Genomic DNA, 24,188 nt, shown 5'->3' on the forward strand with positions numbered 1-24,188 from the left:
GCAGCCCTTCTGAGCAAAGCAAATCCTGTCCTATTCGTATGAAATGAGCTTTTGCCTTCCACACCCTCCTTCATCCAGGGTCTTTATCCAGTTTAGGAGCTTTCGAGTTCTTCCCGATTTCAGGGTCCAAATCCTGGTGGTAAAAGGAGCTACGAAGCCTTTGGCGTGGTCCAGATTCTCAATGTGGGGTTTGAGGAAACAAAGGCTGGTGGGAGGATAGAGAATGAAAGGGGCAGAAACTGGGTCCTTGTTGCATCAGGGTTTTTACATACAATAATGTTTGAAATCCTTGCAGAGCGGGTACCCTAAAAGTCACGCTACAGATTATTAAACAATGGCCTCAGGACATGACAGCAGATGTTTTTTTTCAAGGATAAAATGGTGCCTTTCATACAAATATAAAATGAACCCATGTCAAGGATTTTTATTTAACTTATTAATTAATGAAGGAACCAGTAAGATGTAAAAACTGGTTCAAAGGAGAACCCAAGGTACGGACATGTATACAGGCCATCAGGAATGTCAAAATGAATTTGTTTGTTCGTACAAAACGGGTCACTGCCCACAAGGGAATCATTACTTGCATCTTTACTGTACAAGATTTATTTGCATCTCCATGGGCAAGAATTGTTTTTATTACCATCAGTTTTCTACAACCCAGAGTTGTCAAAGAGCTGGAAGACACGGAAAGGTACAGATCCTTCTAGAATCAGGCCCTGGAAGGACGGGTCCTCTAGACAATCTGTAGTGAAATTAAGTAATGCTCTCAAGACTTCACAGCTGCTAAGGAGAAGATTTGGAATTCAAAACCAAATCTACATGTCTCCAAAGGTTCAGGCTTTCCCTCCTAGTGTCAAGTAGCTTTTGGACAGTGAAGAGTGATATTCAGCTGAGATTTGTGGTATTGGCTGGTCATCACTCCCTTTGGTTCAAATTCTCTGGTCTCAAGACTAGAGTCCTCCCTCCTGTGAAGGGAGCCCACAGCAATGTTCCAAGCTTCTCCAAGGCCTCAATCAGGCATCTGCCATCTTGAAAGCACCTCCTCCTTGGTGCCAGTGTCCCCTGGTGAGTCTGGAGGGGCCTGGGGCCTGGTCTGAACCCTGGGAAAATGGTGGTAGAGTCTCAAGACTCCCATGGTGGCCCCTGCCATGGAATGGCCAAAGGGACTGCTGTGGCCCAGGCTCCAGTCACATCTTTGGTTTGGAAATTATGGGACGCTGGTACAGCCGGATTATACCTTCATCGTGCAGCCTCTTCCAGAGTGTTCTCTCTAACGGGAAGTCATGGTTGATATAAAAGATCGTTCGTTTCCAGGACTTATCATAGTAGTGATCAGAGAAGCGCTCGTGGCCCTCGGTGATGAAGCCATAGGCGCTCACCTACGTAAAGGGTGGAGGAGAAACAAGAACTGAGGTTGTTCCCTCCGAAGCTTATTCTCATGGGCTGTGTGTGTTGGGGTGGGGGGTGGGGGTTTATTCTGGCTCCACCCCTAGGGGTCTGGGTGCAGGCTCCCTCACGTGCACTTGTATATGTGTGTATGTCCACACTCACACCTGTCCCTTGCTCCCCCCGGCCGTCGTCCCGTCCCGGGCAGGTCCAGGGATACCCCACAGCTGTCTCTCCAGGAGCTCGTGCTCCTCCTGCAGCAGAGCCTTACCTGGTCACAGAGATGAAGGGCCGTGAGCAGCAGGAGGGCCCCAGTGGTGGGACGGTATATTCTCCAGTGGATATTGTTCAGGGTCTTTGACCTCAAAAACCTGAGAAATCCCCCAGCCCCCAGGCGTCAGGAGGCTGCAGGGATGAGAGGGGCCCGGTCCCTCCCACACACACGTTCTGCTGCCCTGCTCTCACCTGTTCTTCATGTATCGCAGAAAGTCTGGGTGTAGCAACAGGTACCTGTCCAACTGCAAGGTATCCCGGAAAGCCTCCTGGGGCCTGCGCCTGTGGGCGGCAATGGGTCCTTCAGGCTCAGGTCTCTCACCCTCCACCGTGGGCCAAGTCGGGGCCGTGGGCATGACTGGTGCCCCATCCCCAGGCAATACCTACGGCTGTGCCCACCTGGCCAGCCCTTCGCAGCCGCTCAACACACGGCTGGGCCTGGGGTAAGGGAGGGGGCGGTGGGTACCTGAACCAGGAAAGGCTACTTTTCACCAGGGTCTGATTCAGAAGCAGCGCTTCCAGCCACTCGTAGTCTCGGGTGCCTTCCAGGAAATGCAGGTAGCGGACATCCTGAGGAGCAAGGACAGCAGGTGGCCGGGCAGTGCCGCCTTCGGGACCAGGGGCTCTGGGGTGGAGGGGTGGGGGGGTGGGGGTGCTGCTCTGGCTCTGACCCCAGCCTGCTCACTCGCTCTCTGCAGGCCCGTCCGGCCGTCCTCCCAGCTCCGGCCCCTCTCAGGACCAGACTGCAGTCGCGGGCCACCAGGCTCCCTCTCTCAGCCCGACGCCCCACCTTGAGAATCGCGGGTGGCCGGGCCGCTCACCTTCCCCAGAGGGACGTGCGGGAAGCCCCGACCGCCCAAGGCGAGCAGTGACTGCGTTATGGAGAAGGCGGTGAAGCCGTAGAAGGACGTCCGGGTGCCCACATCCTGCTCGTAGCCCTTAGTGAGAGCTCCGCTCAACCTGCTCGGGAAGACAGAACCGCACAGAACCGTCCAGAACCCATGAGTGCAGGAGGGAGAGGCGTGGGGGGGGGGGAGGCAGCAGGTGTAAAGGGAGCCTCCCTGGAGCGCCCGGGAACTCCACGGTCCAGACACGGGCAGAGCTGGCCCTGAGAGATCTCTCAGGAGAGAAGGTCTCTGCGGGCGGCAGTCCCAGGGGAGCTGGGCGGGGGCTCACCGGAACACGTGATCGTGGCCGTCTATCTCCTGGCCCACGCGCGAGTCGTTCAGGATGCCCCCGTTCCCCACCACGGCACAGGTGACGCACTGGGAGCTCCCGGCGGGGAGGCTGGCCCGGAGCAGCTGCTGCTGGGGCACCGGAGGGAAGCGGGTCACCACCTTCTGCACCACTGGAACAAGGGGGGCTCCGCTCAGAGCCCGGGAAGGGGGGAGGGTGGCCCTCATGTCCCCCCCCACTGTGCGGTGCCGGTGGCCCTCAGGGAAGAGGCTGGCCAGGGACAGAGGCCAGCTGCCCACGCTCCTGGGAGGACTCACGGGACTGATTGAGCTCCATGAAGCCGAAGGGCGGTGCGAAGTGTTCTAGACGGTCCCACTCCCTCTGGCTGAAGCGGCTGGAGTCCAGGAAGAGGGTGAGGTTGGCCAGGAAGAGATTCTGGAGCCAGGGTGACTTGGAGGCCTTGACCTTCACTGAGTCGGGGCAGGTCTGCGTGCGGGAGGGTGGGTCAGGTGGGGGGGGCACCACCTTGGGGGCCTCTTCCATCCTATCCCGAGGGTCCGCTGACCTTCCCTCGCCCTTGTCCTGGCCACCGGAGCCCCGAGGGTCCCAGAGAGCAGGGTTCCTGGTGCCCTGGGGATGCCCCTTGGCAGGTGCGCGGGGGAGGAAGCCCGCGGGAGAGCCTGCGCGGGCTTCTGTGTGTGACCGAACATGTTCTCCCCGCCGTGGGCCCAGGCTGCTTTTCTTAGGGGGGGCAGGGAGGGAAGGTGGGGGCATGGTGCGTGCAGGGAAGATAAGGCATTCCCAGGAATCGGGCTTGGGCATCAGGGCTGGGGGTCCTGGCTGGTGGCCCTGTCCCTCGCCATATTTCAAGCCGTGCCCCCCGCCCCCTGCCAGAGGATGGAGGTTTGGACGTCCAGCGCCAGCGCAGGTGTCTCTCCCCCTGCCCCATGACCTTTCGGGCCTTCTGGGGGCTCCGGGGCAGCGCATGTCACCCTCACACCTTCCCCCGCTGCCCAGGCCAGGATCTGGGACCTGCCTCCTCCTCCCGCTTTGATCACTAAAGGAGAGAAGGTTGGGGTGCAAGCAGGGTAGGGTAGGGCGGAGCCTGGGAGGTGGGGGTAGCGGGGTGGGCTGTCTGCAGGGGGCTGCGGAGCGGGGAGGTGGTGGCCAGACTCACCGGCTGCAGGGCCTCCGTGTCAAAGCTGTATTGTTCCTCGAAATCCCACCGGGGCTCAGATTTGAAGTTGGCAGCCCGCAGACTCGGGCTTCTCCGGGTGGTGCGGCCCTGGGAAGAGGTGGAGGGTGGCGTGGCCCGGGCTGTGTCCCTGTGCGGGGCAGCCGTTGTGGTGGCTCCTTTTCTCGTCCTCCCCATCGGCCCTGCTCCTGGCGTGGTCAGCGCCTTGGCCTGACTTTCTGGCACGGGTGTCTGCCCGGTGGTCTGCGCCTTGCTCTGAGGCCCTGGGGTCACCGTCCTGGTGGCTGTCGGCTCCTCCTTCTGGTCCCGCCTTCCTTTGATTGTCCTAGTGTCCTGACTCGTCACTGATGGGAGCCCTGTCCTGTCAGAGGCCACCCCCTTGTCCTGAGCCCTCGGGGGCAGCGTGTCCAGCACGGTGTCCTTCCTCTCCTGATCCCTCATGGGGGTGGGCTGAGCTGAGGTGGCCTCGAGGGCCTCTGCTCTGATGTCCTTGTGGGCAGGGTAGGCCGTGGCCTGGGCCTGGGGGGCCCACGTGCTCTTCTCTTGCGCTGACGCCACCGCCGGGACCATTGTCCTGTCTCCCGCGGTGGGGGCCTGCCCTGTCACCTCATGGAGTGACTCTAGGGACCTCTCCTCATTGCGTATGTGCTGATGCCTAGGGATAGACATAAATTTGGGTTAAGGCTGAGGATTGGATCAACAGGTTGGATCAACAGGTTGGAATAATTAGTATTTATTCTTGTGCCTTGGGTAGACTTCAGACCAGTTTCCGTAAGATATGAAGGGAAGGAGTGTCACTGTCCATACCCCAAATTAAGCTGCACCCATTGGCAATGGGTCTGGACACTTCCTTTTGACCCATAGAGAGACCGTGGTAGTATCGTGGAGGTGGTACCCTGCTTTCACCCCAACCCTCCTTCCACAACCGGGTGTCAGGAGCAGAGCCACCACGTTCTCCCTGCATAGGGCTGTCTCTGTACTTGCTCCAGGAATGACTCTCTGACTCTGGCCCTGTCATCTAATATCTGTAGGATACTGTTGACCGATCTTCCTTCCTCCCTCCCTCCCTCCCTCCCTTCCTTCCTTCCTTCCTTCCTTCCTTTCTTCCTTTAATGAAGGGTAGGTAACCTCGTGAGCGAGGAAAGATACATGCATCTCATGCATGTCAAGAAGACTCTAGATGCCTGGGGTGCCCGGGTGGCTCAGTCAGTTAGGCATCTGCCTTTGGTTCGGGTTGTGATCTCAGAGTCCTCGGGATGGAGCCTGAACTTGGGTTCTCTGCTTGGTGGGGAGTCTGCTTCTCCCTCTCCCTCTGTGCTCTTTCTCTCTCAAATAAATAAATAAATAAATAAAATCTTAAAAAAAAAAAAACCAAAAAAACGAAAAATAACTAGCTGCCTACCTTGGTGGAAAGATCTACCTGAAATATATATTTCAAACCTTACCTAAAAACAAACTTGCTTGCTAGCATCGTTAGGAAAAATATACATCCTCAGCAAGTATTCAAGAGCCCGTATCTCCTATCAGATGCTAGACACCCCGGATGCGAGATGTGTCTGGCAGCACGAGCAACAGGAACTCTGGTTCACACACACAGTTGTGTGATGACGATACAGACCAGGTCTCGCCCTGGGGAGCGTGTGGGCTCAGTGGGCCTGGGGGAAGGGGCTCTGTCTGGGCAGGGGATGGTCCCAAACCGATAGGCAGAACCCGATTATTATCTGCATTGTAGGTCAGATTGAGGAGTTTGGACTTTATCATTTGTCTTCTGGTCCAGGAGGAGCTACTGAGGAATTTCAGGCGGGAGATGGGGGGCTGGTGCCGAAGCAAGGGGGTGGGCAGGTGTAGTTGTATTCCACCCTGGCTGTGCTTTGTTTCTAGTGGTCGGAGAAGATCAATGCAGGGTGCCTGGTCCAGCTTCTGGCACTCGGGGTTTTTGGCTCCAAGGATTAGATTTACTTTCCTTTTATTTCTTCCCCTTGGGGGAGCCTGCCAAAAGCTCCTTAATTTATGCAAATTAGCACCAGGTGTTCTGCTGAGGAAAGTGTGGGTCCTCCGCTCTGCAGGTTTCTCTAACTGCACTTTGTAGGAGGTGGGGATGGGTCTCTGTGCTACACAGGTTTTGGGAGGATTCTGGGAGCCTTGAGAAGAAGAATCGCCCTCTCTGGGGACCTAGCCTTCACCCTCATGGATTTCCAGGTGTGCTTAACTCCTGCTTCTTTACCTGGCGCACTAGGCCTCCCTGGCTCACCTTGATCACTCTTGGCCCAAGCAGCTCTGTTTTGTCTGCTTCTACCACTCTTCTTCCAAGCCACATACCACAGACTTACTGAGACCATAGAGAGAGAAGGAGAGAGAACATGAAATGTGCAGCCAGAGAGACCTGAGTGAGAATCCCTGGCACTTCCAGTTACTAGCTGGTGTGACTGGGAGAAATCACAACCCACGTGACCCTGGCTTTTCTTCCTTCCTTCCTTCCTCCCCCCCCCTTTTTTTGGTAAAGATTTTATTTATTTATTCATGAGACACACACACAGAGAGAGAGAGAGAGAGAGGCAGAGACACAGGCAGAGGGAGAAGCAGGCTCCATGCAGGGAGCCCGACGTGGGATTTGATCCCGGGACTCTGGGATCATGCCCTGGGTCCAAGGTAGACGTTCAACTGCTGAGCCACCCAGGCGTCCCGACCCTGGGTTTTCTTATCTGTAAAATGGGCTGCTGCCTTTTGCTCCTGAGAGAAGTCAGCTGTGAGCCTGACAACATGTGTTTAGCATCTGGCACAAAATTCGTGCTCAACCGGATGAGTTCCCCGCTTCTCACCCCTGCCGTGGCACTCTGTTCCCAGTCATTCTTGGTCTGTTCTGTGTAAGTTGGGTGGGGTGAGGGGGTCTCCTGAGTCTAGTCTCCCACTTCTCTGGTTGCAGCTTTGACTTCTACCCGCCTCTCAACTCTGTAGCCACTAATGTGTTCTTTTATGCAGCAAGTGTTTACTGAGCACTGGGGCCTGGTGAGGAGTGCAGCCAGACACATTCCTCCCCCCCGTGGAGCCCAGGATCCAAAGGGGAACAATCACAGACAAATGTCAGGTTGTCACCCGGAGACGTGCCGGGAAATGGGTGAGGAGAAAGAAGCCATGGGAGGTAGCCTGACCCAAGCTCTGGTTCCTGGGACAACGTGAATACTAAAACCCTACGTGTCATCGAATTGGGCGTGTTTGGGGATTACATTCATTTAGCAGTAATGTCGAGTTCCTCCCTGAATCGTAGACTTGGAGAGGGCAAAAATGCCTCTAAGCAGCCTTTCCCACGAAGCCCCCCACGATGCTGCATCATGTCGGTGCTTTCGAAAGGCTTTCCGAGCCCACCAAGAAATGGATTTAAACAAACGAGGAATAGAATCTGAAATATGTCCTTGGGGAAGAACATCTCATCCAACAGATGTTGGCTGGATGTTTATGTGCCATGTAGGTTTATAGGTTCCAGGGATACAGATTTGAATAAGGCACAGACCTTGAGCCTGCAGAGTACACTGTAGTCACTGTTATGAAAAGTGGAAGCCAGGGGCGCCCGGGGGGCTCAGCAGCTGAGTGTCTGCCTTCGGTCCAGGGCGTGATCCAGGGGTCCAGGGAGCCTGCTTCTCCCTCTGCCTGTGTCTCTGCCTCTCTCTCTGTGTCTCTCATGAATAAATAAATAAAATCTTAAAAAAAAAAAAGTCCTCAACTCTATAAATGGCCCTTAAAAATAAATAAATAAATAAAAGTGTAAGACAGAGGAGACTTTCATCACCAGAAAAATACAGGGCTGGCCCAGGGTAGTACATGTCCTAGGCAGATTACCTCCCTTAATCCTTCCTCATTCAGGGCCTCTGTCCTGCACTGTGGCCAGCCCTTCTTGGTGGATTCCCTATTTCCTGCTCCCAAGGCCCCAGGGGAGCACACTTATCCAGGTCCTCCAAGAAGGACAGTCTCTGTTATGACCTTGAAAGTGAGAGAGAGGGATCCCCGGGTGGCTCAGCGGTTTAGCGCCTGCCTCCGGCCCAGGGCGTGATCCTGGAGTCCCGGGATGAACCCCAGGTCGGGCTCCCTGCATGGAGCCTGCTTCTCCCTCTGCTGTGTCTCTGCCTCTCTCTCGCTCTGTGTCTCATGAATAAATAAATAAAATCTTTAAAAAACAAAGTGAGAGAGGACCTAACTTCTCTGGAGGCTGGTAGGGAAAGGTCAGCAGTGGGGTCCTTCCACCTTGGAACACTCACACTTTTAACGGGCTTCATGTAGCCAATGCCTCTGCCTTTGTTATGCAGCTCAAGGAAGTAATTTGAATGAGAGATATCCCAGACCAGAAAGGAGAGAAAGGCCCTGAGACAAGGCTGTCCCTTTTCCAGGGACAACCTGGAAAAACTAATAGCCATCAAGACTTTAAGCCTTTATTTCCTTTTTTGTTTTCTTTTTCTTTTTCTTTTTTTTAAGATTTTATTTATTTATTCATGAGAGATACAGAGAGAGAGAGGCAGAGACACAGGCAGAAGGAGAAGCAGGCTCCCTGTGGGGACCCCGATGTGGGGGATCAGGACCTGAGCCAAAGGCAGATGCTCAATCACTAAGCCACCCAGGTGCTCCTGTTTTCCATTTGTAACTAAGGAAAAAAAAAAAAAAAGATGGGGAGATTTATCAAAAGGATAGAAAATGTCTTGAAGAGCCCAAGAGCAAGATGTAGTTGAGCCTCTAGAAGGGTCTGGAACCTGGAGTCTCTCTCTGAGGCTTGGAAGGGACACAGCCTACCTCTGTTCCTCTAGGCTGCTTTCTGCTTTCTGCTCCTCAGCCCACGTGGCGGTGAGGATGCCCACCCTATAACACCTGCTCCAGCAACTGCTGACTCTCTTTGTTGCCAATTTTTAATTTTTATGGGAGAGATTCTAGCCCACTTGTGTCCCTTCTCTGTCCCTGGCCACATGGTAGGTGATATGGATCCTAGGGTCCACCCTGTGCACGGCAGGAGGACAATCTGAAGAGAAAGAGGGAGTTGTTGGCTCACGAGCTGGGTAGATACCCCTAAAATATCCATTCTGAAAGAGTATCATCCATGTAGAGTGGAAAACCTGAGTTAGTCCAGAACATGTTCTTGCTGGATTTGGGCCACGTTTATCTAGTAGAAAGGTTTGAGTACTGTGAGACTTACTCTTCTCCCTTTCAATGTCACCGATGTGCTGAGGCTCCATGCTTGAGGCCCAGCAAAGGCCTAAGTGTCAACTCTGATAGCAAACGGCTCTTGTCACTCAGCTGTGAACCTTGGACTCACTTCCACCTGCATTTCCTACCCCCAGACTACAAGAGGCCTCCAGAAGCTTTCCTTCCAAACTGCAGCACCTTTGTGTGGCTGTGGCTGGTTAGAGGGTGCAGCAGGGTGGTCTTCTACACCAGACACAGCAAATGTACAGCCCGGACAGCTGGCCCTCTGCCTCGTGGCCATGCCAGCCCCGAGGAGGGAGTACCAGGAGCTCCTCTCTGCCGTCCTTTCCAGAGGCAGGAGATACAAGGTCCCTTGCAGGTTACTGATGACTCCTTTATGTGCTACAAGGAGTTGCAGCAATGACCCAGGTACTGACAAAATTATGTAATTAAGTTGCATTTCAATTCCCTATAATTAAACACAACTATGATTGCTAGGAATGTGGGTGTCTACGTAGGCATTTCCTTATGCTCATGCATGGTATTTACTGAATGCTCAAATTCCTTCCATCCACATGCTGAGTGCCCTGCATTCGTCTTGCCAGACCCTAGGTGATCCTGAAATTAAACACCATGGGCAAGGCCAGGGCTGGGGTGAAGACAGAAACCTGTTCTCTATTCAGGGTTCAGAGGGAATGGCGAGTCATTCACGGATCACATCCAAGCAAAAAACAATTCAGTATTAAATTCTGATCTATTTGGGAAGTAAAAATATAAAATGTTGCACTTCAAAAAATAAATTTATTTTTCGCAGGGATCACATGGCTCTATTCAATAAATGAAATGGATGTCAAAGAATAATTATTGTCATCTTCTCCCCTCTAAATTCTGAACTACACAACACCAAGGGGGACCTGGAAGCAAAGACATGGCAGAAGGGTCAAAGTGTATTTCTACTTGAAGCCATGAAATGACTGTTGGTAAGAGAGCAGTATTTTCCCATGAATATAGCACAGCTGAACCTAAACAGTTTGGGGGTGAGGGTCGTTGACCCACACACAGTCGAAAATCTGCCTGTAACTTTTGACTCCCCCAGAACTCAACTACGAATAGCCTGCTGTTGACCGGAATCCTTACCAATAGCAAGTCAATCAACACATATTTTGCATGTTACGTGTATTACACGCATATTCTTACAATAAAGTCATCTAGAGAAAGGAAAATGTCATTCAGAGAATCCTAAGGAAGAGAAGATACACGTACAGTACTGTAAAACAAATCCATATATACGCGGTACAACTCATGTTGTTCACGGTCAACTGTATCTACTAGAAAGAACACGGCAGGGTTGAAGGTGGCTTGCACGTGGGAGAGGTCATCCAAACTGAAATTTAGCGATAACACCCCAAATCAAAGGCCACTAGTAAAACTAGTAGGAATAGAAGATTATTTTATCAAGGAAAAAGCTCAAGAAACCTCCGTGATGATCCAGCAATTCCACTTCTAGATATTTATCCAAAGAAAGTGAAAACACAAATCTGAAAAGACATGTACACTCCTGTGCTCACTGCAGCATTATTTACGATGGCCAACACGTGGAAGCAGCCCAGTGTCCATCGGCAGATGACTGGAGATAGACAGATGATAGATAGAGGTACATGTATATGGATATGTATATATGGAATATTGCTCAGCCATAAAAACAATGAGGTCTTGCCATTTGCAGCAACATAGATGGACACAGAGGGTATAAGCCAGACAAAGACAAATATCATATGATGCCACGTAAATGTGGAATCTCAAAAACAAAACAAATGAACAAACAAAAGGCAACAGAAACAGACTCCTAGATACAGAGAGTAGAGTGGCGGTTGCCAGAGGGGAGGTGGTGGTGGGGATGGACGAAATAGGCAAAAGGGATAAAGAAGCACAGTCTTCCAGTAAGAAATAAGACTCGAGGGTGTAAAGTGCAAGCCTAGGGAATACAGTCAATAATATTGTTTGGGTAGGGTGTTTTTTTTTTAAGATTTTATTTATTCATGAGACACACGGAGAGAGAGGCAGAGACACAGGCAGAGGGAGAAGGAGGCTCCCTGTGGGGAGCCCAATGTGGGACTCGATCCTAGGACCCCAGGGTCACACCCTGGGCTGAAGGCAGATGCTCAACCACTGAGCCACCCAGGTGCTCCTATAGCCAATAATATTGTAAAAATAAATAAATAAATAAACAAACAAACAAATTAATATTAAAAAATAATAATACTGTAACAGCTCCGTATGGTGACAAATGGTAACTGGCCTTATTGTGAGCATCTCATAATGTATGTACATATTGAATCATTATGTTGTACACCTGAAACTGATATCCAATATTTTTTTTATCAATTATTCTTCAATAAAAACCGAAAAAAACCAAAAAGCCTTTGATTTCCTAAATAATTCTGGGCTCTGCCGTTCAACGGAACAGACAGTGGAGGAGGCTTCAGGCTAGGTGTGCCTGCCCTGTGACAAGTGGCTGGTCACACACATGCCTCTACTTACGTCCTCATGACATGGGCCCCCTCCCCCCAGTCCGCACCATTTTTGCTGATCACTTGCCTCTTCGGGGTTCCACATCTGGTTCCCCCACCTCAGTTTCTATTGTACCTCTCCTTGAAAGGGAAACAAACCTTAGGCTCCCCAGCACTGCCTGTCGTCACCCCCTGCTGAGGACCCTCCATGACAGGGCGGGTCTCACCTCCAGCACCCCACATGGTGGTTAGCCCAGCCTGGAGCTGCTGAAATTCCCTTGGGGTCTGCATGGCTCTTTAGGGGTTCTGGTCTCATCTGAAATGGAAACCAGTCATTCTGTTGTGCTCCTTCCCTAAACTTAGCAGTTTATTTTCTCCAGGAAATCCTGAAACTTTTTGCATAATTTACATTTTAGAACTTTACCCTGAAACTTTAGACATGTCCATAAAGTTGCTTCAATCACTAAAAGCTGTCCTTTGCCTTGCTTTGCTTTAATTATCTTTGTAGGCTGGAAAAAAAAAAAAAAAAACAGAAATCTGTATTCTGTTGTTGTTCCAAGTGTTCTTTCTTCAAATCAAAGCCAATTCTCTTACTTGTTTAGTTTCTGGCCAATTAAATCCTAATGAAGGACAATATAAAATGGGAACAGAAGAGGAAACACATCTAAGCCACTGCTCCTAATGCTTGAGTAGCTGGATCCTATTTCCAGAGCTGTCCCCCCAACAGAGAGACCCAGAGCATTCTCTGAGATTCCCCTTCACCTAACTGTAGCTCGGGAGATGGGAAGCTGGTTTATTTTATTTCTTAAGATTTTATTTATTTATTTAATTTATTTATTTGACAAGCAAATAAGTGGCAGGCAGGGGGAGAGGGAGAAGCAGGCTCCTACTGAGTGGGGAGCCCGATGCGGGGTTCCATCCCAGGACCCAAGCCAAAGGCAGATGCTTAACTGACTGAGCCACCCAGGCCCCAGGGAAGCTGGTTTAAAACCTGGATGCTCTCCCTCCCTATAATACACAAGTACAGACACAAACAGCTCTCCCGAGACCTACGGGCACAAGTCTTGAGAGTGAAGGAGAGTAGGGAAAACCTCAGTAACCAGGTGAGAAAATGTTCTAAACTGAACAATGGCAGGTGTATATAGGCCAAGAATCCCAGATGCAAGATAAGACCATGTGGCCTGGTGGCTGGGAAAGAATCAAGGTTGTTTAAAGCAAAGTCAGTTTTTACGACCTGTATCTGGAACCCGGCTTATCTCTTTTGGGGATAATCAGATCTGCGAGTAAGGTTTATTTCAGGGGTTAGCCCAAGTTCAGGTGATGCTTTTAGGCTGGCACTTTTGAGATAGAGACCTTGGGGGACAGGTTCTTCCCCTTCCCCATCCCTCTGCCCAAGAGAGAAAGGAGAAGAGTAAAGCAGTCGAGTGGGCAGCTACCCTGTCCTCCGTTGGTGCAGGAAGGCTCCCCGAGAAACTGCCAAACCCCACAACCGTGGTGGGATTTAATAACTTCAGGGTCAGGCTTTTACCGCTTCTGCTTCCGATGGCACAGAGCAGTGCTCTCGGAGCGAGGTGGCCCACAGCGTCATAGCTGTCACCCACCCAGGACCTAACCTCTTGGGCTCTGGCTGTCCTCAAGGGTTCAACTTGAGTCTGGCCAAAACCTAACTTCTTGGCACTTGGCAAACGGGGGGCGGAGCACACGGGGGGCGGAAAGTAACCGCCTGAGTTCCAGCTCAGCCCTAACTAGCCGGCTGCGCGACCTTGGGCAAGTTACAGAACACGGAGAGCCCCTGTTCTCATCCATTAAATGGGAATCTCTCTCCCTCTCTCTCTTTTTAAATTTTAGTTATTTATTTGAGAGAGAGATAGAGATTAACAACAGAAAGCATGAACCCAGGAGGAGAGGGAGAAGCAGGCTCCCCACTGAGCAGGGAGCCCACTGAGCGGGGCTCGATCCAGGGACCCCAAGATCATGACCCCAGCCGAAGGCAGGTGCTTAACCGACGGAGCCACCCAGGCTGCCCCATTCAATGTAAATCTTTTTTTTTCTCTCTCTCTCTCTCTCTCTCTTTCTTTTTCTTTCTTTCTTTCTTTCTTTCTTTCTTTCTTTCTTTCTTTCTTTCTTTCTTTCTTTCTTCTTCTTCTTTTCTTTCTTTCTTTCTTTCTTTCTTTCTTTCTTTCTTTCTTTCTTTCTTTCTTTCTTTCTTTCTTTTCTTTCTTCTTTCACACATAAAGAGAGGCAGAGACACAGGCAGAGGGAGAAGCAGGCTCCCCGCAAGGAGCCCGATATGGGACTGGATCTCAGGACCGTGGGATCACACCCTGAGCCAAAGGCAGATGCTCAACCGCTGAGCCACCCAGGCGTCCCTCAATGGGAATCTTAATATCAGTCTCATAATACTGTTGTGAGGACTTAACAAGCTAGAGTATAAAAGGTATTTGGAAAAATGCCGTTTTTGTAAGATTTACTTATTTAAGACTTTATTTATTTATTTGAGATAGAGAGAGAGAGAGATAGATATAGAGAGAGATGCATGAGCAGGGGGGAGGGAGAAGTAGACTCCCTGCTGAGTGGGGAGCCTGACATGGGACTTGATCCCAGGATCATGGGATCATGGCCTGAGCTGAAGGCAGATGCTTAACCAACGGAGCCACCCAGGCACCCTGAAAAATGCCATGTTGTACAAATGTATTCTAGTCGAACTGGGTCAAGTGCTAACGTGTACGACACAGAGTGACTGTCAGAGTCCCTATCCGCTTTGGGTTCACGTGTTCAGAAATGAAAGCCTAAAAGGACAACAGGTGTCACGGCCACGGGTAAGTAATATTTCTTTTTTTTGGGGGGGGGTAAGCAATATTTCATTTGTAGCACTAAACCATTTAATCAAGAACTCAAGAAGAGGCAGGTAGGCACGCGACTCTGAAATAGGGAGGTAATTACCAAAAGAAAGAGCAGAAAGAGTTGACGCAGTTGCCTTGGGAATCAAGATTCTGGAGTAGGGACAAGTCACGGGGCTCGCTCTATGTTGACGTAAACTTTGCAATACTATTTGCCTGAAACACTTGCATATCAGCTTAATAAAAAAATAATAATAACGGGAAAAACATGAAAACTAAATGAGACATCTTATCGAAAATTCTATGAAAATTTGAAAATCTGGGATGCCCGGGTGGCTCAGTGGTTGAGCATCTGCCTTCAGCTCAGGTCGTGATCCCAGAGTCCCAGGATCGAGTCCCGCCATCAGGCTCCCTGCATGGAGCCTGCTTCTCCCTCTGCCTGTGTCTCTGCCTCTGTCTCTCTCTCTCTCTGTGTCTCATGAATAAATAAATAAAATCTTTAAAAAAAAAAGGAAAGAAAATTTGAAAATCTAATGCAACATTTAGTCCACAGATATTACTGAGTGGTGGTTAGATGCCAGGCATCGAGAACTCTCTGTTAAGGACAAGAGAGCTATTGTCACTCATCTTAAGAAGCTCCAGAGCGAACAGGGGAACAGACATGAACATAAATAGCTGCTATAAAGTGTTAGGTCCGATGCTATTAGTCATACGTGTGGGAGAGAGTGTGTGGATACACCCTAGGGACACGGTTCTGCTGGAGGGGGGGCACTTCACTATGGAGGTGGTGCCTAAATGGGTCTTTTGTTCCCGAATCTTTCTTCACAAACAAATTTTTCTGAAGTATTCTTCCTTTTATAAAAGCAGAAAATGGATCTAAGCAGAAAAGGATATCAGCCCGTGGGTTATATCCTCCCAAAGAATCTGCCGGTGGCGCCTTCAGGGCACGCACATCCAGACCCCCTTCCTACGCCCGTTACACTTATAAATGTACAAATGTGTGCTGTTTCGGAATGTTATTGGTTTCCCTCCTTGTACTTTCTCCCTTTCCCATTGGCGTCCACTTCTCACCCACCGCAGCTGTGAAGAGCCCCATGTTCATTGCCTCCGTGGACACATGTGGCCAATAAGAGCTGGAAGTAAAGGATGTCCTGCAAGACCTCTGCCTTCCCCCCCATGCCTGAGCCCTAAGGGGGGAGAAGATTTGGTGAAACAGATGTCTCGGGGAAGGACTTCTCTGTTTCCTCCCACCATCGCCCCCTCCCTAGAAAGATTCCTGTGGATGAGGGGGAGGGAAAGGAGAAGGGAGAGAAGAGAGGGGTCTGTGGGTCCTGAGGTTGGAGGGCTCCTGCGCCCTACTGCCTTGTAGTGTTCCTAGAGTCTAATAAGACCCCGAGGGGAAATGACAGCATGCTGATCCCAGGAAGGCGGCGGCTGAAAGTTCTCACACCTAAGCAGGTGCACATGAAGGAGCCAAGAGGCAGAGACGACGAAGGATGTCTCGACGGCACCACGATGGCTAAGAATCAGCCGCCCCCGCCGAGGCCCTGGCACCTCATCAGGTATCGGGGAGCCCTTGACACCATCCTAGGAAGGGTGCAGAGGAGCAAGAATGGCTGAGATTAAGTTTTCCTGCAGCTCGGTGAATGGTGGGTGGGGGGATCCGGGATCAGAAATCAAGGGGTGATAGAAAATAAAGTTATATTCTTAGACTAAAATCAAATAAGATAAAAAAAAAAAGAAAATCCATAGCCTTGATTTTACAGCTGACTCTTATTGGTCAGCTCTGAAGCCGACCCAAGGCATAGAATCTTCCAAGGCAAATTCATTCCAGACCAGGAAAGCCAAGCCAGTGGAGGCACGGTCTTAGATTGTATTTCCATATCCGGGAGCACCTCAGAGACCGGCACCAAATGAAGAAGATATGAGAAGTAGTCCAATAACCTTGGTTTGAAATCATACAATCCATCCTATTTGTTGCCAAATCCAGGCGATCCAACTTATTTTCAGTCCTTTCTTTCTAACGTCCTGCCACCAGAGGTCCCCCGCCCAGGGCTCCTGGCTCTACCCCAAATCATTGCAACAGCCTCTAACCCAGCCCCCACTGAGACCACCTTCTCCCCACCGCCTACCCTATAGCAGAGGAGCCTGCTCAATGCACGAATGTCATCACGTTCCTCCCTTACGCTGAGGTTTTTCCACAGCCCTAGAATAAAGTTTAAACTGTTGGTACGTTACCGAGGATCTTGCATTTATTCTTTCATCAACAAGCATTTAAAAAACGCTGTGTTATGCCTGCCTGGTGTCCAGGACCTGTTCAAATTACTGAGGAAATAAGACAGGCCTTTCCCATGGGAAATTCATAGTCTGGCAGGAAACAAACTGTGTTCATGACAACGTGTTATGATGGGTGTGATAGAGGAAGGTGGGGGTGTGGGTGCCGGGGAGGGAGGGGTGCTGTGATGCCAGCACAGGTCATGGCTGGGAGGGTGGATTCTGGAGCTAGCTTGGCCTGGGTTTGAACTTAAATGACAAGGCTGACCTTGGATAAGTTGCCTAACCTCTCTTATCTGGAAAAGAGGCTGTTGTTAATAATAGTATCTACTCCCAAAGCCTTGATATGTGGTCAAGGTTTTTGTGATACGATGCTCAAGGGTTTTGGAGACCAGTGCCTGGCATGCGGAGCCCCCCTATCAGCTTGTGTCACACTAGTAATCAGCCTCTCATGCCTGTACACGCCCCGCCGGTTCCCAAGGTTGCACCACTGTTCCTGCTGCTTCTTTAGCGTGCAACGATCCTGATCCTGCATGCTGAAATGTCACACTGCCTTCTGGCTCTCTGCAGATGCCACCATCCCCACAGCCTTCTCCTCATCCCCCCACCCCCACCCCAGGGTGGAAAAGACTCTTGTAACTTTGCTCCCATAGGGCCTGTCACATTTGACTTAACTGTGGTTGTCACACACCCTCTCTGGTTTTGTGTACATCTCTCCGCTCCATTAGACTTGAGAGTCAACACGTCCCAGGAAGTTGAGAAGCATGGATTTCGGAGCCTAAATCCTCAGTGTTCAAATCTTGGTTTGTTACTTCCTGGCTGGGTGGATTTAGGCTTAGCATTTTTTTAAAAATATATTTTAAAAAATATTTTATATATTTATTCATAAGAGTCACAGAGAGAGAGGCAGAGAGAGAAGCAGGTGCCCCACAAGGAGCCCGATATGGGACTCGATCCTGGACCGTAGGATCACACCCCGAGCCAAAGGCAGACGTTCAACCGCTGAGCCACCCAGGCGTCCCTAAGATGGTATTTTTTTTTTTAAAGATTTTATTTATTTATTCATGAGAGACACATAGAGAGAGAGGCAGAGACACAGGCAAAGGGAGAAGCAGGCTTCATGCAGGGAGCCCGATGTGGGACTCAATCCCAGGTCTTGAGGATCACACCCTGGGCTGAAGGCGGTGCTGAACCACTGAGCCACCCGGGCTTCCCAGATCTTTTTTTTTTTTTTTTAAGTACTGTCCACACCCTACGTGGGGCTCGAACCCCGGGATCAAGAGTCGCACGCTCCACCTGCCGAGCCAGCCAGGCACCCCTAAGCTTAACATTCAGAACCTCATATCCCTCATTTTTGTAAAAGAATAAAAATACTGAAGTTGGGCAACAACTGTGAAGATCAGAAGTAGCGCACAGAAAGCTCCTGAGCGTAGGTTAGCGTTTTGGGAAATCTCCAGCTCTGAAACGATAATCCTGTGTCATAAACATGCAAACACCTCGGTACCAATGACCTTCAGAAACCACCGATACTACATGGAGTTGGCGTTTTACAAACCCCTTTGATCTCTGACCTGTCACCCTTTGCCCACCCAGCCTGTGGGGGAGGGGGGCCCCCGCCGCGCCCCCCACTGTCTCTCACTGCACCCTGCTCTCTCCTCCGCATCTCTCTCCTGCATCAAAATGTCTCCTGATTTCCACTTCTCCCTTCCCTCCGGCCCCAGGTCCTCTTCACCTTACATTTCAAAGACTAAAGCCACCTGTGAGGGCACCGGGTTGGCCACAGTCCCTCCCTCAGCAGCAGGATAATCCACTTGTCAGGTGCATCCCTTGGTTGCCACCATAGGTCAGGCCAAAAGTGGTGACTCATCCCTCCTTCCAATCTGTCCTGTTCCCTTTGGACAGAATGAACCATCGCACAATGACACTTTTGAGAAGTCACCTCCCTGCTTTAAAACCTCTTGCGTCCACCCTCGGCCCCACCCTCCTGAAATGCCCTTCCTCTGCTCCCTGGAGCGAGCCCCTCGTCTCTACAAGGCGTGTTTGTCCACGGCTCAGCCAAGGGGACACTTAGGCGGGGCGGCCTCCTTGCTTGTACTATTCTTTCCACACCTTTACCGGAGCCCTACCTGCCTCGAGACCCATCTTCCCATTGAAGCTTTCAAAGGACCCACGTCCTTCCCTCCAGGGACCTCTGCTCTTAGGGTGCTCACTCTCTGTTACTCGGTTTGCAGCTTAGTTACCGAGACAGTTTACTGAGAAGTCTCAGCGTGTGACCTCTCTCTCACCTCTAATGCCTTGGGCAGTTCTATAACTTTATAGTATATTCACCTTTCATGATTGAAACTCAGTCTAAAAAAAGAATTATAGGAAAGATTAACAAAACAAAACAACCCTCAACTCCCAAATTCAGTCTCACCCATTTTTTAAAGCTCTAGTTGTCCTGTTGGTTCAGAGCTCTTCCCCGCCACACCCCCCAGCTGGGTTAGAGCCAAGACCCAAGGCTTGGGAGATAGGGCAAGAAGGGGGTGGTGGTGGTGTGGAGGAGGCCGGAGGGAGGGGCGGCAAGAATCTGGGTCAGCCACAGAGAAGACTTTCCCTTCCCTTTGAAGGCCTAGCTCTTGGATATATATATATAGTTTTATTTTTTTATTTATTTATGATAGTCACACAGAGAGAGATGAGAGAGAGGCAGAGACACAGGAGGAGGGAGAAGCAGGCTCCATGCACCGGGAGCCCGATGTGGGATTCGATCCTGGGTCTCCAGGATCGCGCCCTGGGCCAAAGTCAGGTGCTAAACCGCTGCGCCACGCAGGGATCCCCTCTTGGATATTTTTTAAAGATTTTATTTATTTATTCAAGAGAGATACAGAGAGAGAGGCAGAGACATAAGCAGAGGGAGAGGCAAGCTCCCTGCTGGGAGCCCGATGTGGGACTCGATCCCAGGGCCCCGGAATCAGGCCCTGAGCCAAAGGCAGGCGCTCAACCACTGAGCCCCCCAAGTGTCCCACTCTTGGGTATTATTACTTAAGTGACCACCTGTCTGGGAGGTGGTCTGGGACGCAGTGTCCCTGCTCTCCCTGAAGGCCAGTGTGTTTGTCTCCTGACAGGTACTCTTGGGAGGGTCAGTAAATGTGGTTTCCCTGGGGCAGCAATTTTCTTGGCACTGGGGATCCCCGCATGAGTGCGTCAACAGTATTCAGTGTCCCAAACACTTCTCTGGAGTGGATGTCCCATTACTTGGCCCCAGTAGGTAAGTGGGTGGCTCTGGTCCCTCCATGGCACCACAGGAATGCCGAGCTACCCTCCACAGCCTCCTTGACTTTGAAGGCCCTGGGGTCAGGGCAGGTGGGCTCTGGTTTTTTCCCAGATACATAACGCCATGGACAATTCCAACCGCCTTCCGCCTTCAGAAATCTCTAGATCACAAACAGGCACCAGTCTACTTACCTCTCTCCTTAACCCCGGGACATATGACATCGGCTGGGGAAGGAGACGAGGCACCCGGGTCACTGTGAGTGACTCTCCCGCAGCCCTCTCCCAACCCGCACGTGTCTCTCCAGGGATACTGTCGTCCTCTGACCTTCCCGCCCTCCCTGGTCTCCTTTTTTTTTTTTTTTTTAATTTTTTTTTTTTTAATTTATTCATGATAGTCACAGAGAGAGAGAGAGCGGCAGAGACACAGGCGGAGGGAGAAGCAGGCTCCATGCACCGGGAGCCCGATGTGGGATTCGATCCCGGGTCTCCAGGATCGCGCCCTGGGCCAAAGGCAGGCGCCAAACCGCTGCGCCACCCAGGGATCCCTCTCCCTGGTCTCCTATTTAAGCTAGATTGAGTTGGGTTTTTGTCACTTGTGATCAAAAGGGTTCCAGCGTACCCAAACCCAGATTTACACCGGACACAAAAATAAACTGCAGATGGGAGAACTATGTAAGCTTGAAGAACAAAAGCACAAAAATATTGGTAGACAATATAGAAGGTGATTTATAGAAATTTTTTTTTTTGATTTATAGAATTTAAAAAAAGATTTTGTTAATTTATTTGACAGAGGGAGAGCACAAGCAGGGGGAGCTGCAGAGGGAGAGGGAGGAGCAGGCTCCCACTGAGCAGGGAGCCCAACTAGGAGCTCTCCATCCCAGGACCCCAGGATCATAACCTGAGCCAAAGGCAAACGCTTCACCGACTGAGCCACCCAGGTGCCCCAAGATTTATATAATTTTGAGGTGGGACAGGCTTTCCCCCAAGTTGCACAAAGTCCAGTGGCCATAAAGGAAAAGAAGGCTTCATCTACATAAAAATGACTTGTGTGACACAAGACAGCATAAACAAGGCAATAAAAACAAATATCAGCCCAAAGAGAACATTTGAAGTATTGTCACATGTGCGATAGAAAAGCGTTAATCGGGCAGCTCGGGTGGCTCAGCGGTTTAGTGCCACCTTCAGCCCAGGGTGTGATCCTGGAGACCTGGGATCGAGTCCTGCATCGGGCTCCCTGCATGGAGCCTGCTTCTCCCTCTGCCTGTGTCTCTGCCTCTCTCTGTGTCTCTCATGAATAAATAAATAAAATCTTAAAAAAAAAAGTGTTAATATCCCTCAGGTACAAAAAACTCCTGAAATTAAGAAAAAAATAAACAGGAGCTCCTGGGTGGCTCAGTCGGCAAAGGGTCTGACTTTGGCTCAGGTCATGATCCCAAAGTCTTGGGATGGAGCCCCGGTCAGGCTCTCTGCTCGGTGGAGAGCCTGCTTCTCCCTCTCCCTCTGCCCCTCCTCCTGTTCTCTCTCTCTCATAAATACATAAAATCTTTTAAAGAAAGAGAGAAAAAGATAAATAATTTAATTTTTTAGGGGAGCAAGTGATATACACAGGTCATTCATTCCCAGAAAAATACAAATGATCGGAGCACCTGGCTGGTTCAGTTGGAAAAAATACAGTCGATATGGTCAATAAGCCTAAGAGGATCCTTGAATTCACAGTGGCCTGAGAAATGCAGATTCAAAAGAGAGACACATTTGAGCCTCTCAGATGCTTAAACTTTAAAAACATTAATGATTTCTGGTGTGGCCCCGGGGTGGGGGTGAGGGAGTGAACACGCACACGGGTTGCGGTAGCCTTCTCAGAGGATGGTCTGGTGGCATCTGTTGACATTTGATGTGAGTGTACCCGTTGCCTTGGCAATTCCGCTTCTAGAAACCTACCTACAGACATGCCTACGTAAATGTACAAAGGTGTGTGAAGAACCAGTGGCAACCCGACGGCCAACCCACAGAGACTGGATGAGTAAACTCATATCCGTATCCAGCGCCACGAGTAAGATGGGAGTAGGTTTGTACACGTCAACGTGGAAGGGTGTCCAAGGTATACTGTTGATTTAAAAAGCCAGCCTGTGGAACAAGGTGAAGAGTGTGATACCTGCCTATCCACCTGTGTGTCCACCTATTGACCTTCCCATCCATTTATCCATCTGTGGTAAGGGCTTGCGTAGCCTAAGGTAAAACGCACAGGCTAGGGAAGCAAAATACTAGGACCAGAATCTGGCCCCAGGACACCTGGGTGGCTCAGCGGTTGAGCTTCTACCTTCGGCTCAGGGCGTGACCCCGGGGTCCTGGGATCGAGTCCCACATCGGGCTCCCTGCATGGAGCCTGCTTCTCCTTCTGCCTGAGTCTCTGCCTCTTTGTATGTCTCATGAATTTAAAAAAAAAAAAAATCCTGTCCCCGTGACTTCCTAGCAGGATGACTTTGGCCAATTCACTTCAGCTCTCGGTGTCTCTCTGTATACTCACAACCGTCAGGATTAGTTAACACATAAGGCATTTAGAAGAGAAGTGTTGGCTACAGTTAGGTGATAATTCTATGTACACCAAAGAATCAAGCGTGGTCACCCCTCGAGAGTGGGTGGACATGGGGGTGTGATGGAGAAGACCCTCACTTCTTGCTAGTGTGTTTCTATACTTTCTGAGAGCACGTATTACCTTCCGGTTTTACGAGCAGTGGAATATAAAATCATTAAAAACAAAAAACCAAAAACTGAGTCTGGAAAGGAAGGGACTCTCCACTCCTGGAGATGTGTTGATTTTATAAGAAAACTGGTCTATGAGGTCCTTTTGAGGGATGAGCTTGGGGGAACTAAGCTGAGTGAGAGGCCTCCCATTTTCTGACAAACTCCTCAGGGAGAGTGTGATTCTGGAATGAATGGAATCCACGGGGTAAATCTTTTGCTTTTGGACACATCCAATGGCACACGTGCGAACTATCTCTAAAGTTGTTACCATTACTTACAGTCCCCCAGGGGTGGGATGGGACTGGGGTGGGGGGGTCCATCTTCTTTCTGTGCCTTCCAGGGACCCAGACCCACAGTTTGCAAACTCCTGCCTGCATTTCCCCTTGACAAGCCGCCAGGCATTCGGACACCTTGGTCTTCCCACTCCTGCCACCTGCTGTCCCCTAGGTGTCCCCTTGGATCATCCTTGCTGGTGGTTGTTGACAATGTGCCTGACTCCTGGCACCCCAGGTGGTCACACAGCGGTGTCTTGGAGTTCCCCAGGCTTCCCTGGGCTAGAGTCTTTGTAAAGTTCTTCTAATAAATTATGAGGAATTTGGAAAGGGTCAGAACCTTACCTGAAAGGTTTGGTATTGGGCTCCTTAATAAAGGAAGGCAGGATGAAGACAAAGAAGGTCAACACAGCCGAAAGCAGGAACCATTGTGTAGTTTGGTCCAGATGACTGAGTCTACACAGGCGGGTCCTCATGGTGGTGGGTCAGGCGCTGCAGGAGAGTTCTGCATATCCTGGAGCTTGGATATGAGCCACAGGTAGTTTAAGTGCTGAGATGCCTTGGCCGGGGAGTGCTCACCACTTGTCTTAACAACGAGCCACTCTGGTAAACAGTGAGTCTATCAGGATCTGCCAGGGAAAGGAGGAGCTCCCTTCCCTGCTTTCTGAAGGCTTATAGGCTGGCGTGGCTTGAAGGAAGGAAACTCCTTTTGTTCAAACAAGTTTTCTTTTCTTTGTCTTTGAAGCCAACTTCTGCATATAGAACTTTATGAGAAACATGCACACGTTATATGGAACCTCACTTTTATCAGGTTCCAAACCCTTGGGGACCCCGGGCAAGTGCACAGGCTGGAAGAGTCTCGTGCTGATCTCCATGCGCAACCTGACCTTTATAAGAAAATTACGAGGAATCTGTTTAGCTTTGAGATCCTCTAGCAATGCTTCCTCTTTTTTTTTTTTTAAGATTATATTTATTTATTTGACAGAGACAGAGAGAGCACAAGAAGGGGCAGGGACAGAGGGAAGAGAAGCAGACTCCCCTCACTGGGCAGGGAGCCTGACATGGGGCTCGATCCGAGGACCCTGGGATGGTGACCTGAGCC

General features: G+C 50.4%; 1 protein-coding gene across 3 annotated transcripts; it reads right to left on the reverse strand.

Annotated features, from left to right (window-relative positions):
• Positions 1–300: 300 nt before the first annotated feature.
• ST6GALNAC1 (ST6 N-acetylgalactosaminide alpha-2,6-sialyltransferase 1) lies at positions 301–23,665 on the reverse strand. Of its 3 annotated transcripts, none has more exons than XM_041725886.1 (9): positions 23,432–23,665; positions 4,013–4,685; positions 3,153–3,321; positions 2,836–3,007; positions 2,481–2,619; positions 2,126–2,229; positions 1,852–1,941; positions 1,658–1,757; positions 301–1,379 (listed from the first exon to the last, which is right to left on the reverse strand). In XM_041725886.1, exons 1-9 carry the CDS (start codon positions 23,560–23,562, stop codon positions 1,188–1,190), a joined length of 1,770 nt encoding a protein of 589 aa, XP_041581820.1. In that variant the 5' UTR covers positions 23,563–23,665; the 3' UTR covers positions 301–1,187. The 3 variants fall into 3 exon arrangements, with proteins under 3 accessions (XP_041581820.1, XP_041581821.1, XP_041581823.1); XM_041725887.1 differs by having other exon boundaries at positions 1,194–1,379; positions 1,552–1,757; XM_041725889.1 differs by lacking the exons at positions 301–1,379; positions 1,658–1,757 and adding an exon at positions 1,556–1,657.
• Positions 23,666–24,188: the final 523 nt, after the last annotated feature.

Source organism: Vulpes lagopus, chromosome 12 (assembly GCF_018345385.1).
Source record: "Vulpes lagopus strain Blue_001 chromosome 12, ASM1834538v1, whole genome shotgun sequence".
In the NCBI taxonomy this organism is placed as follows: domain Eukaryota; kingdom Metazoa; phylum Chordata; class Mammalia; order Carnivora; family Canidae; genus Vulpes; species Vulpes lagopus.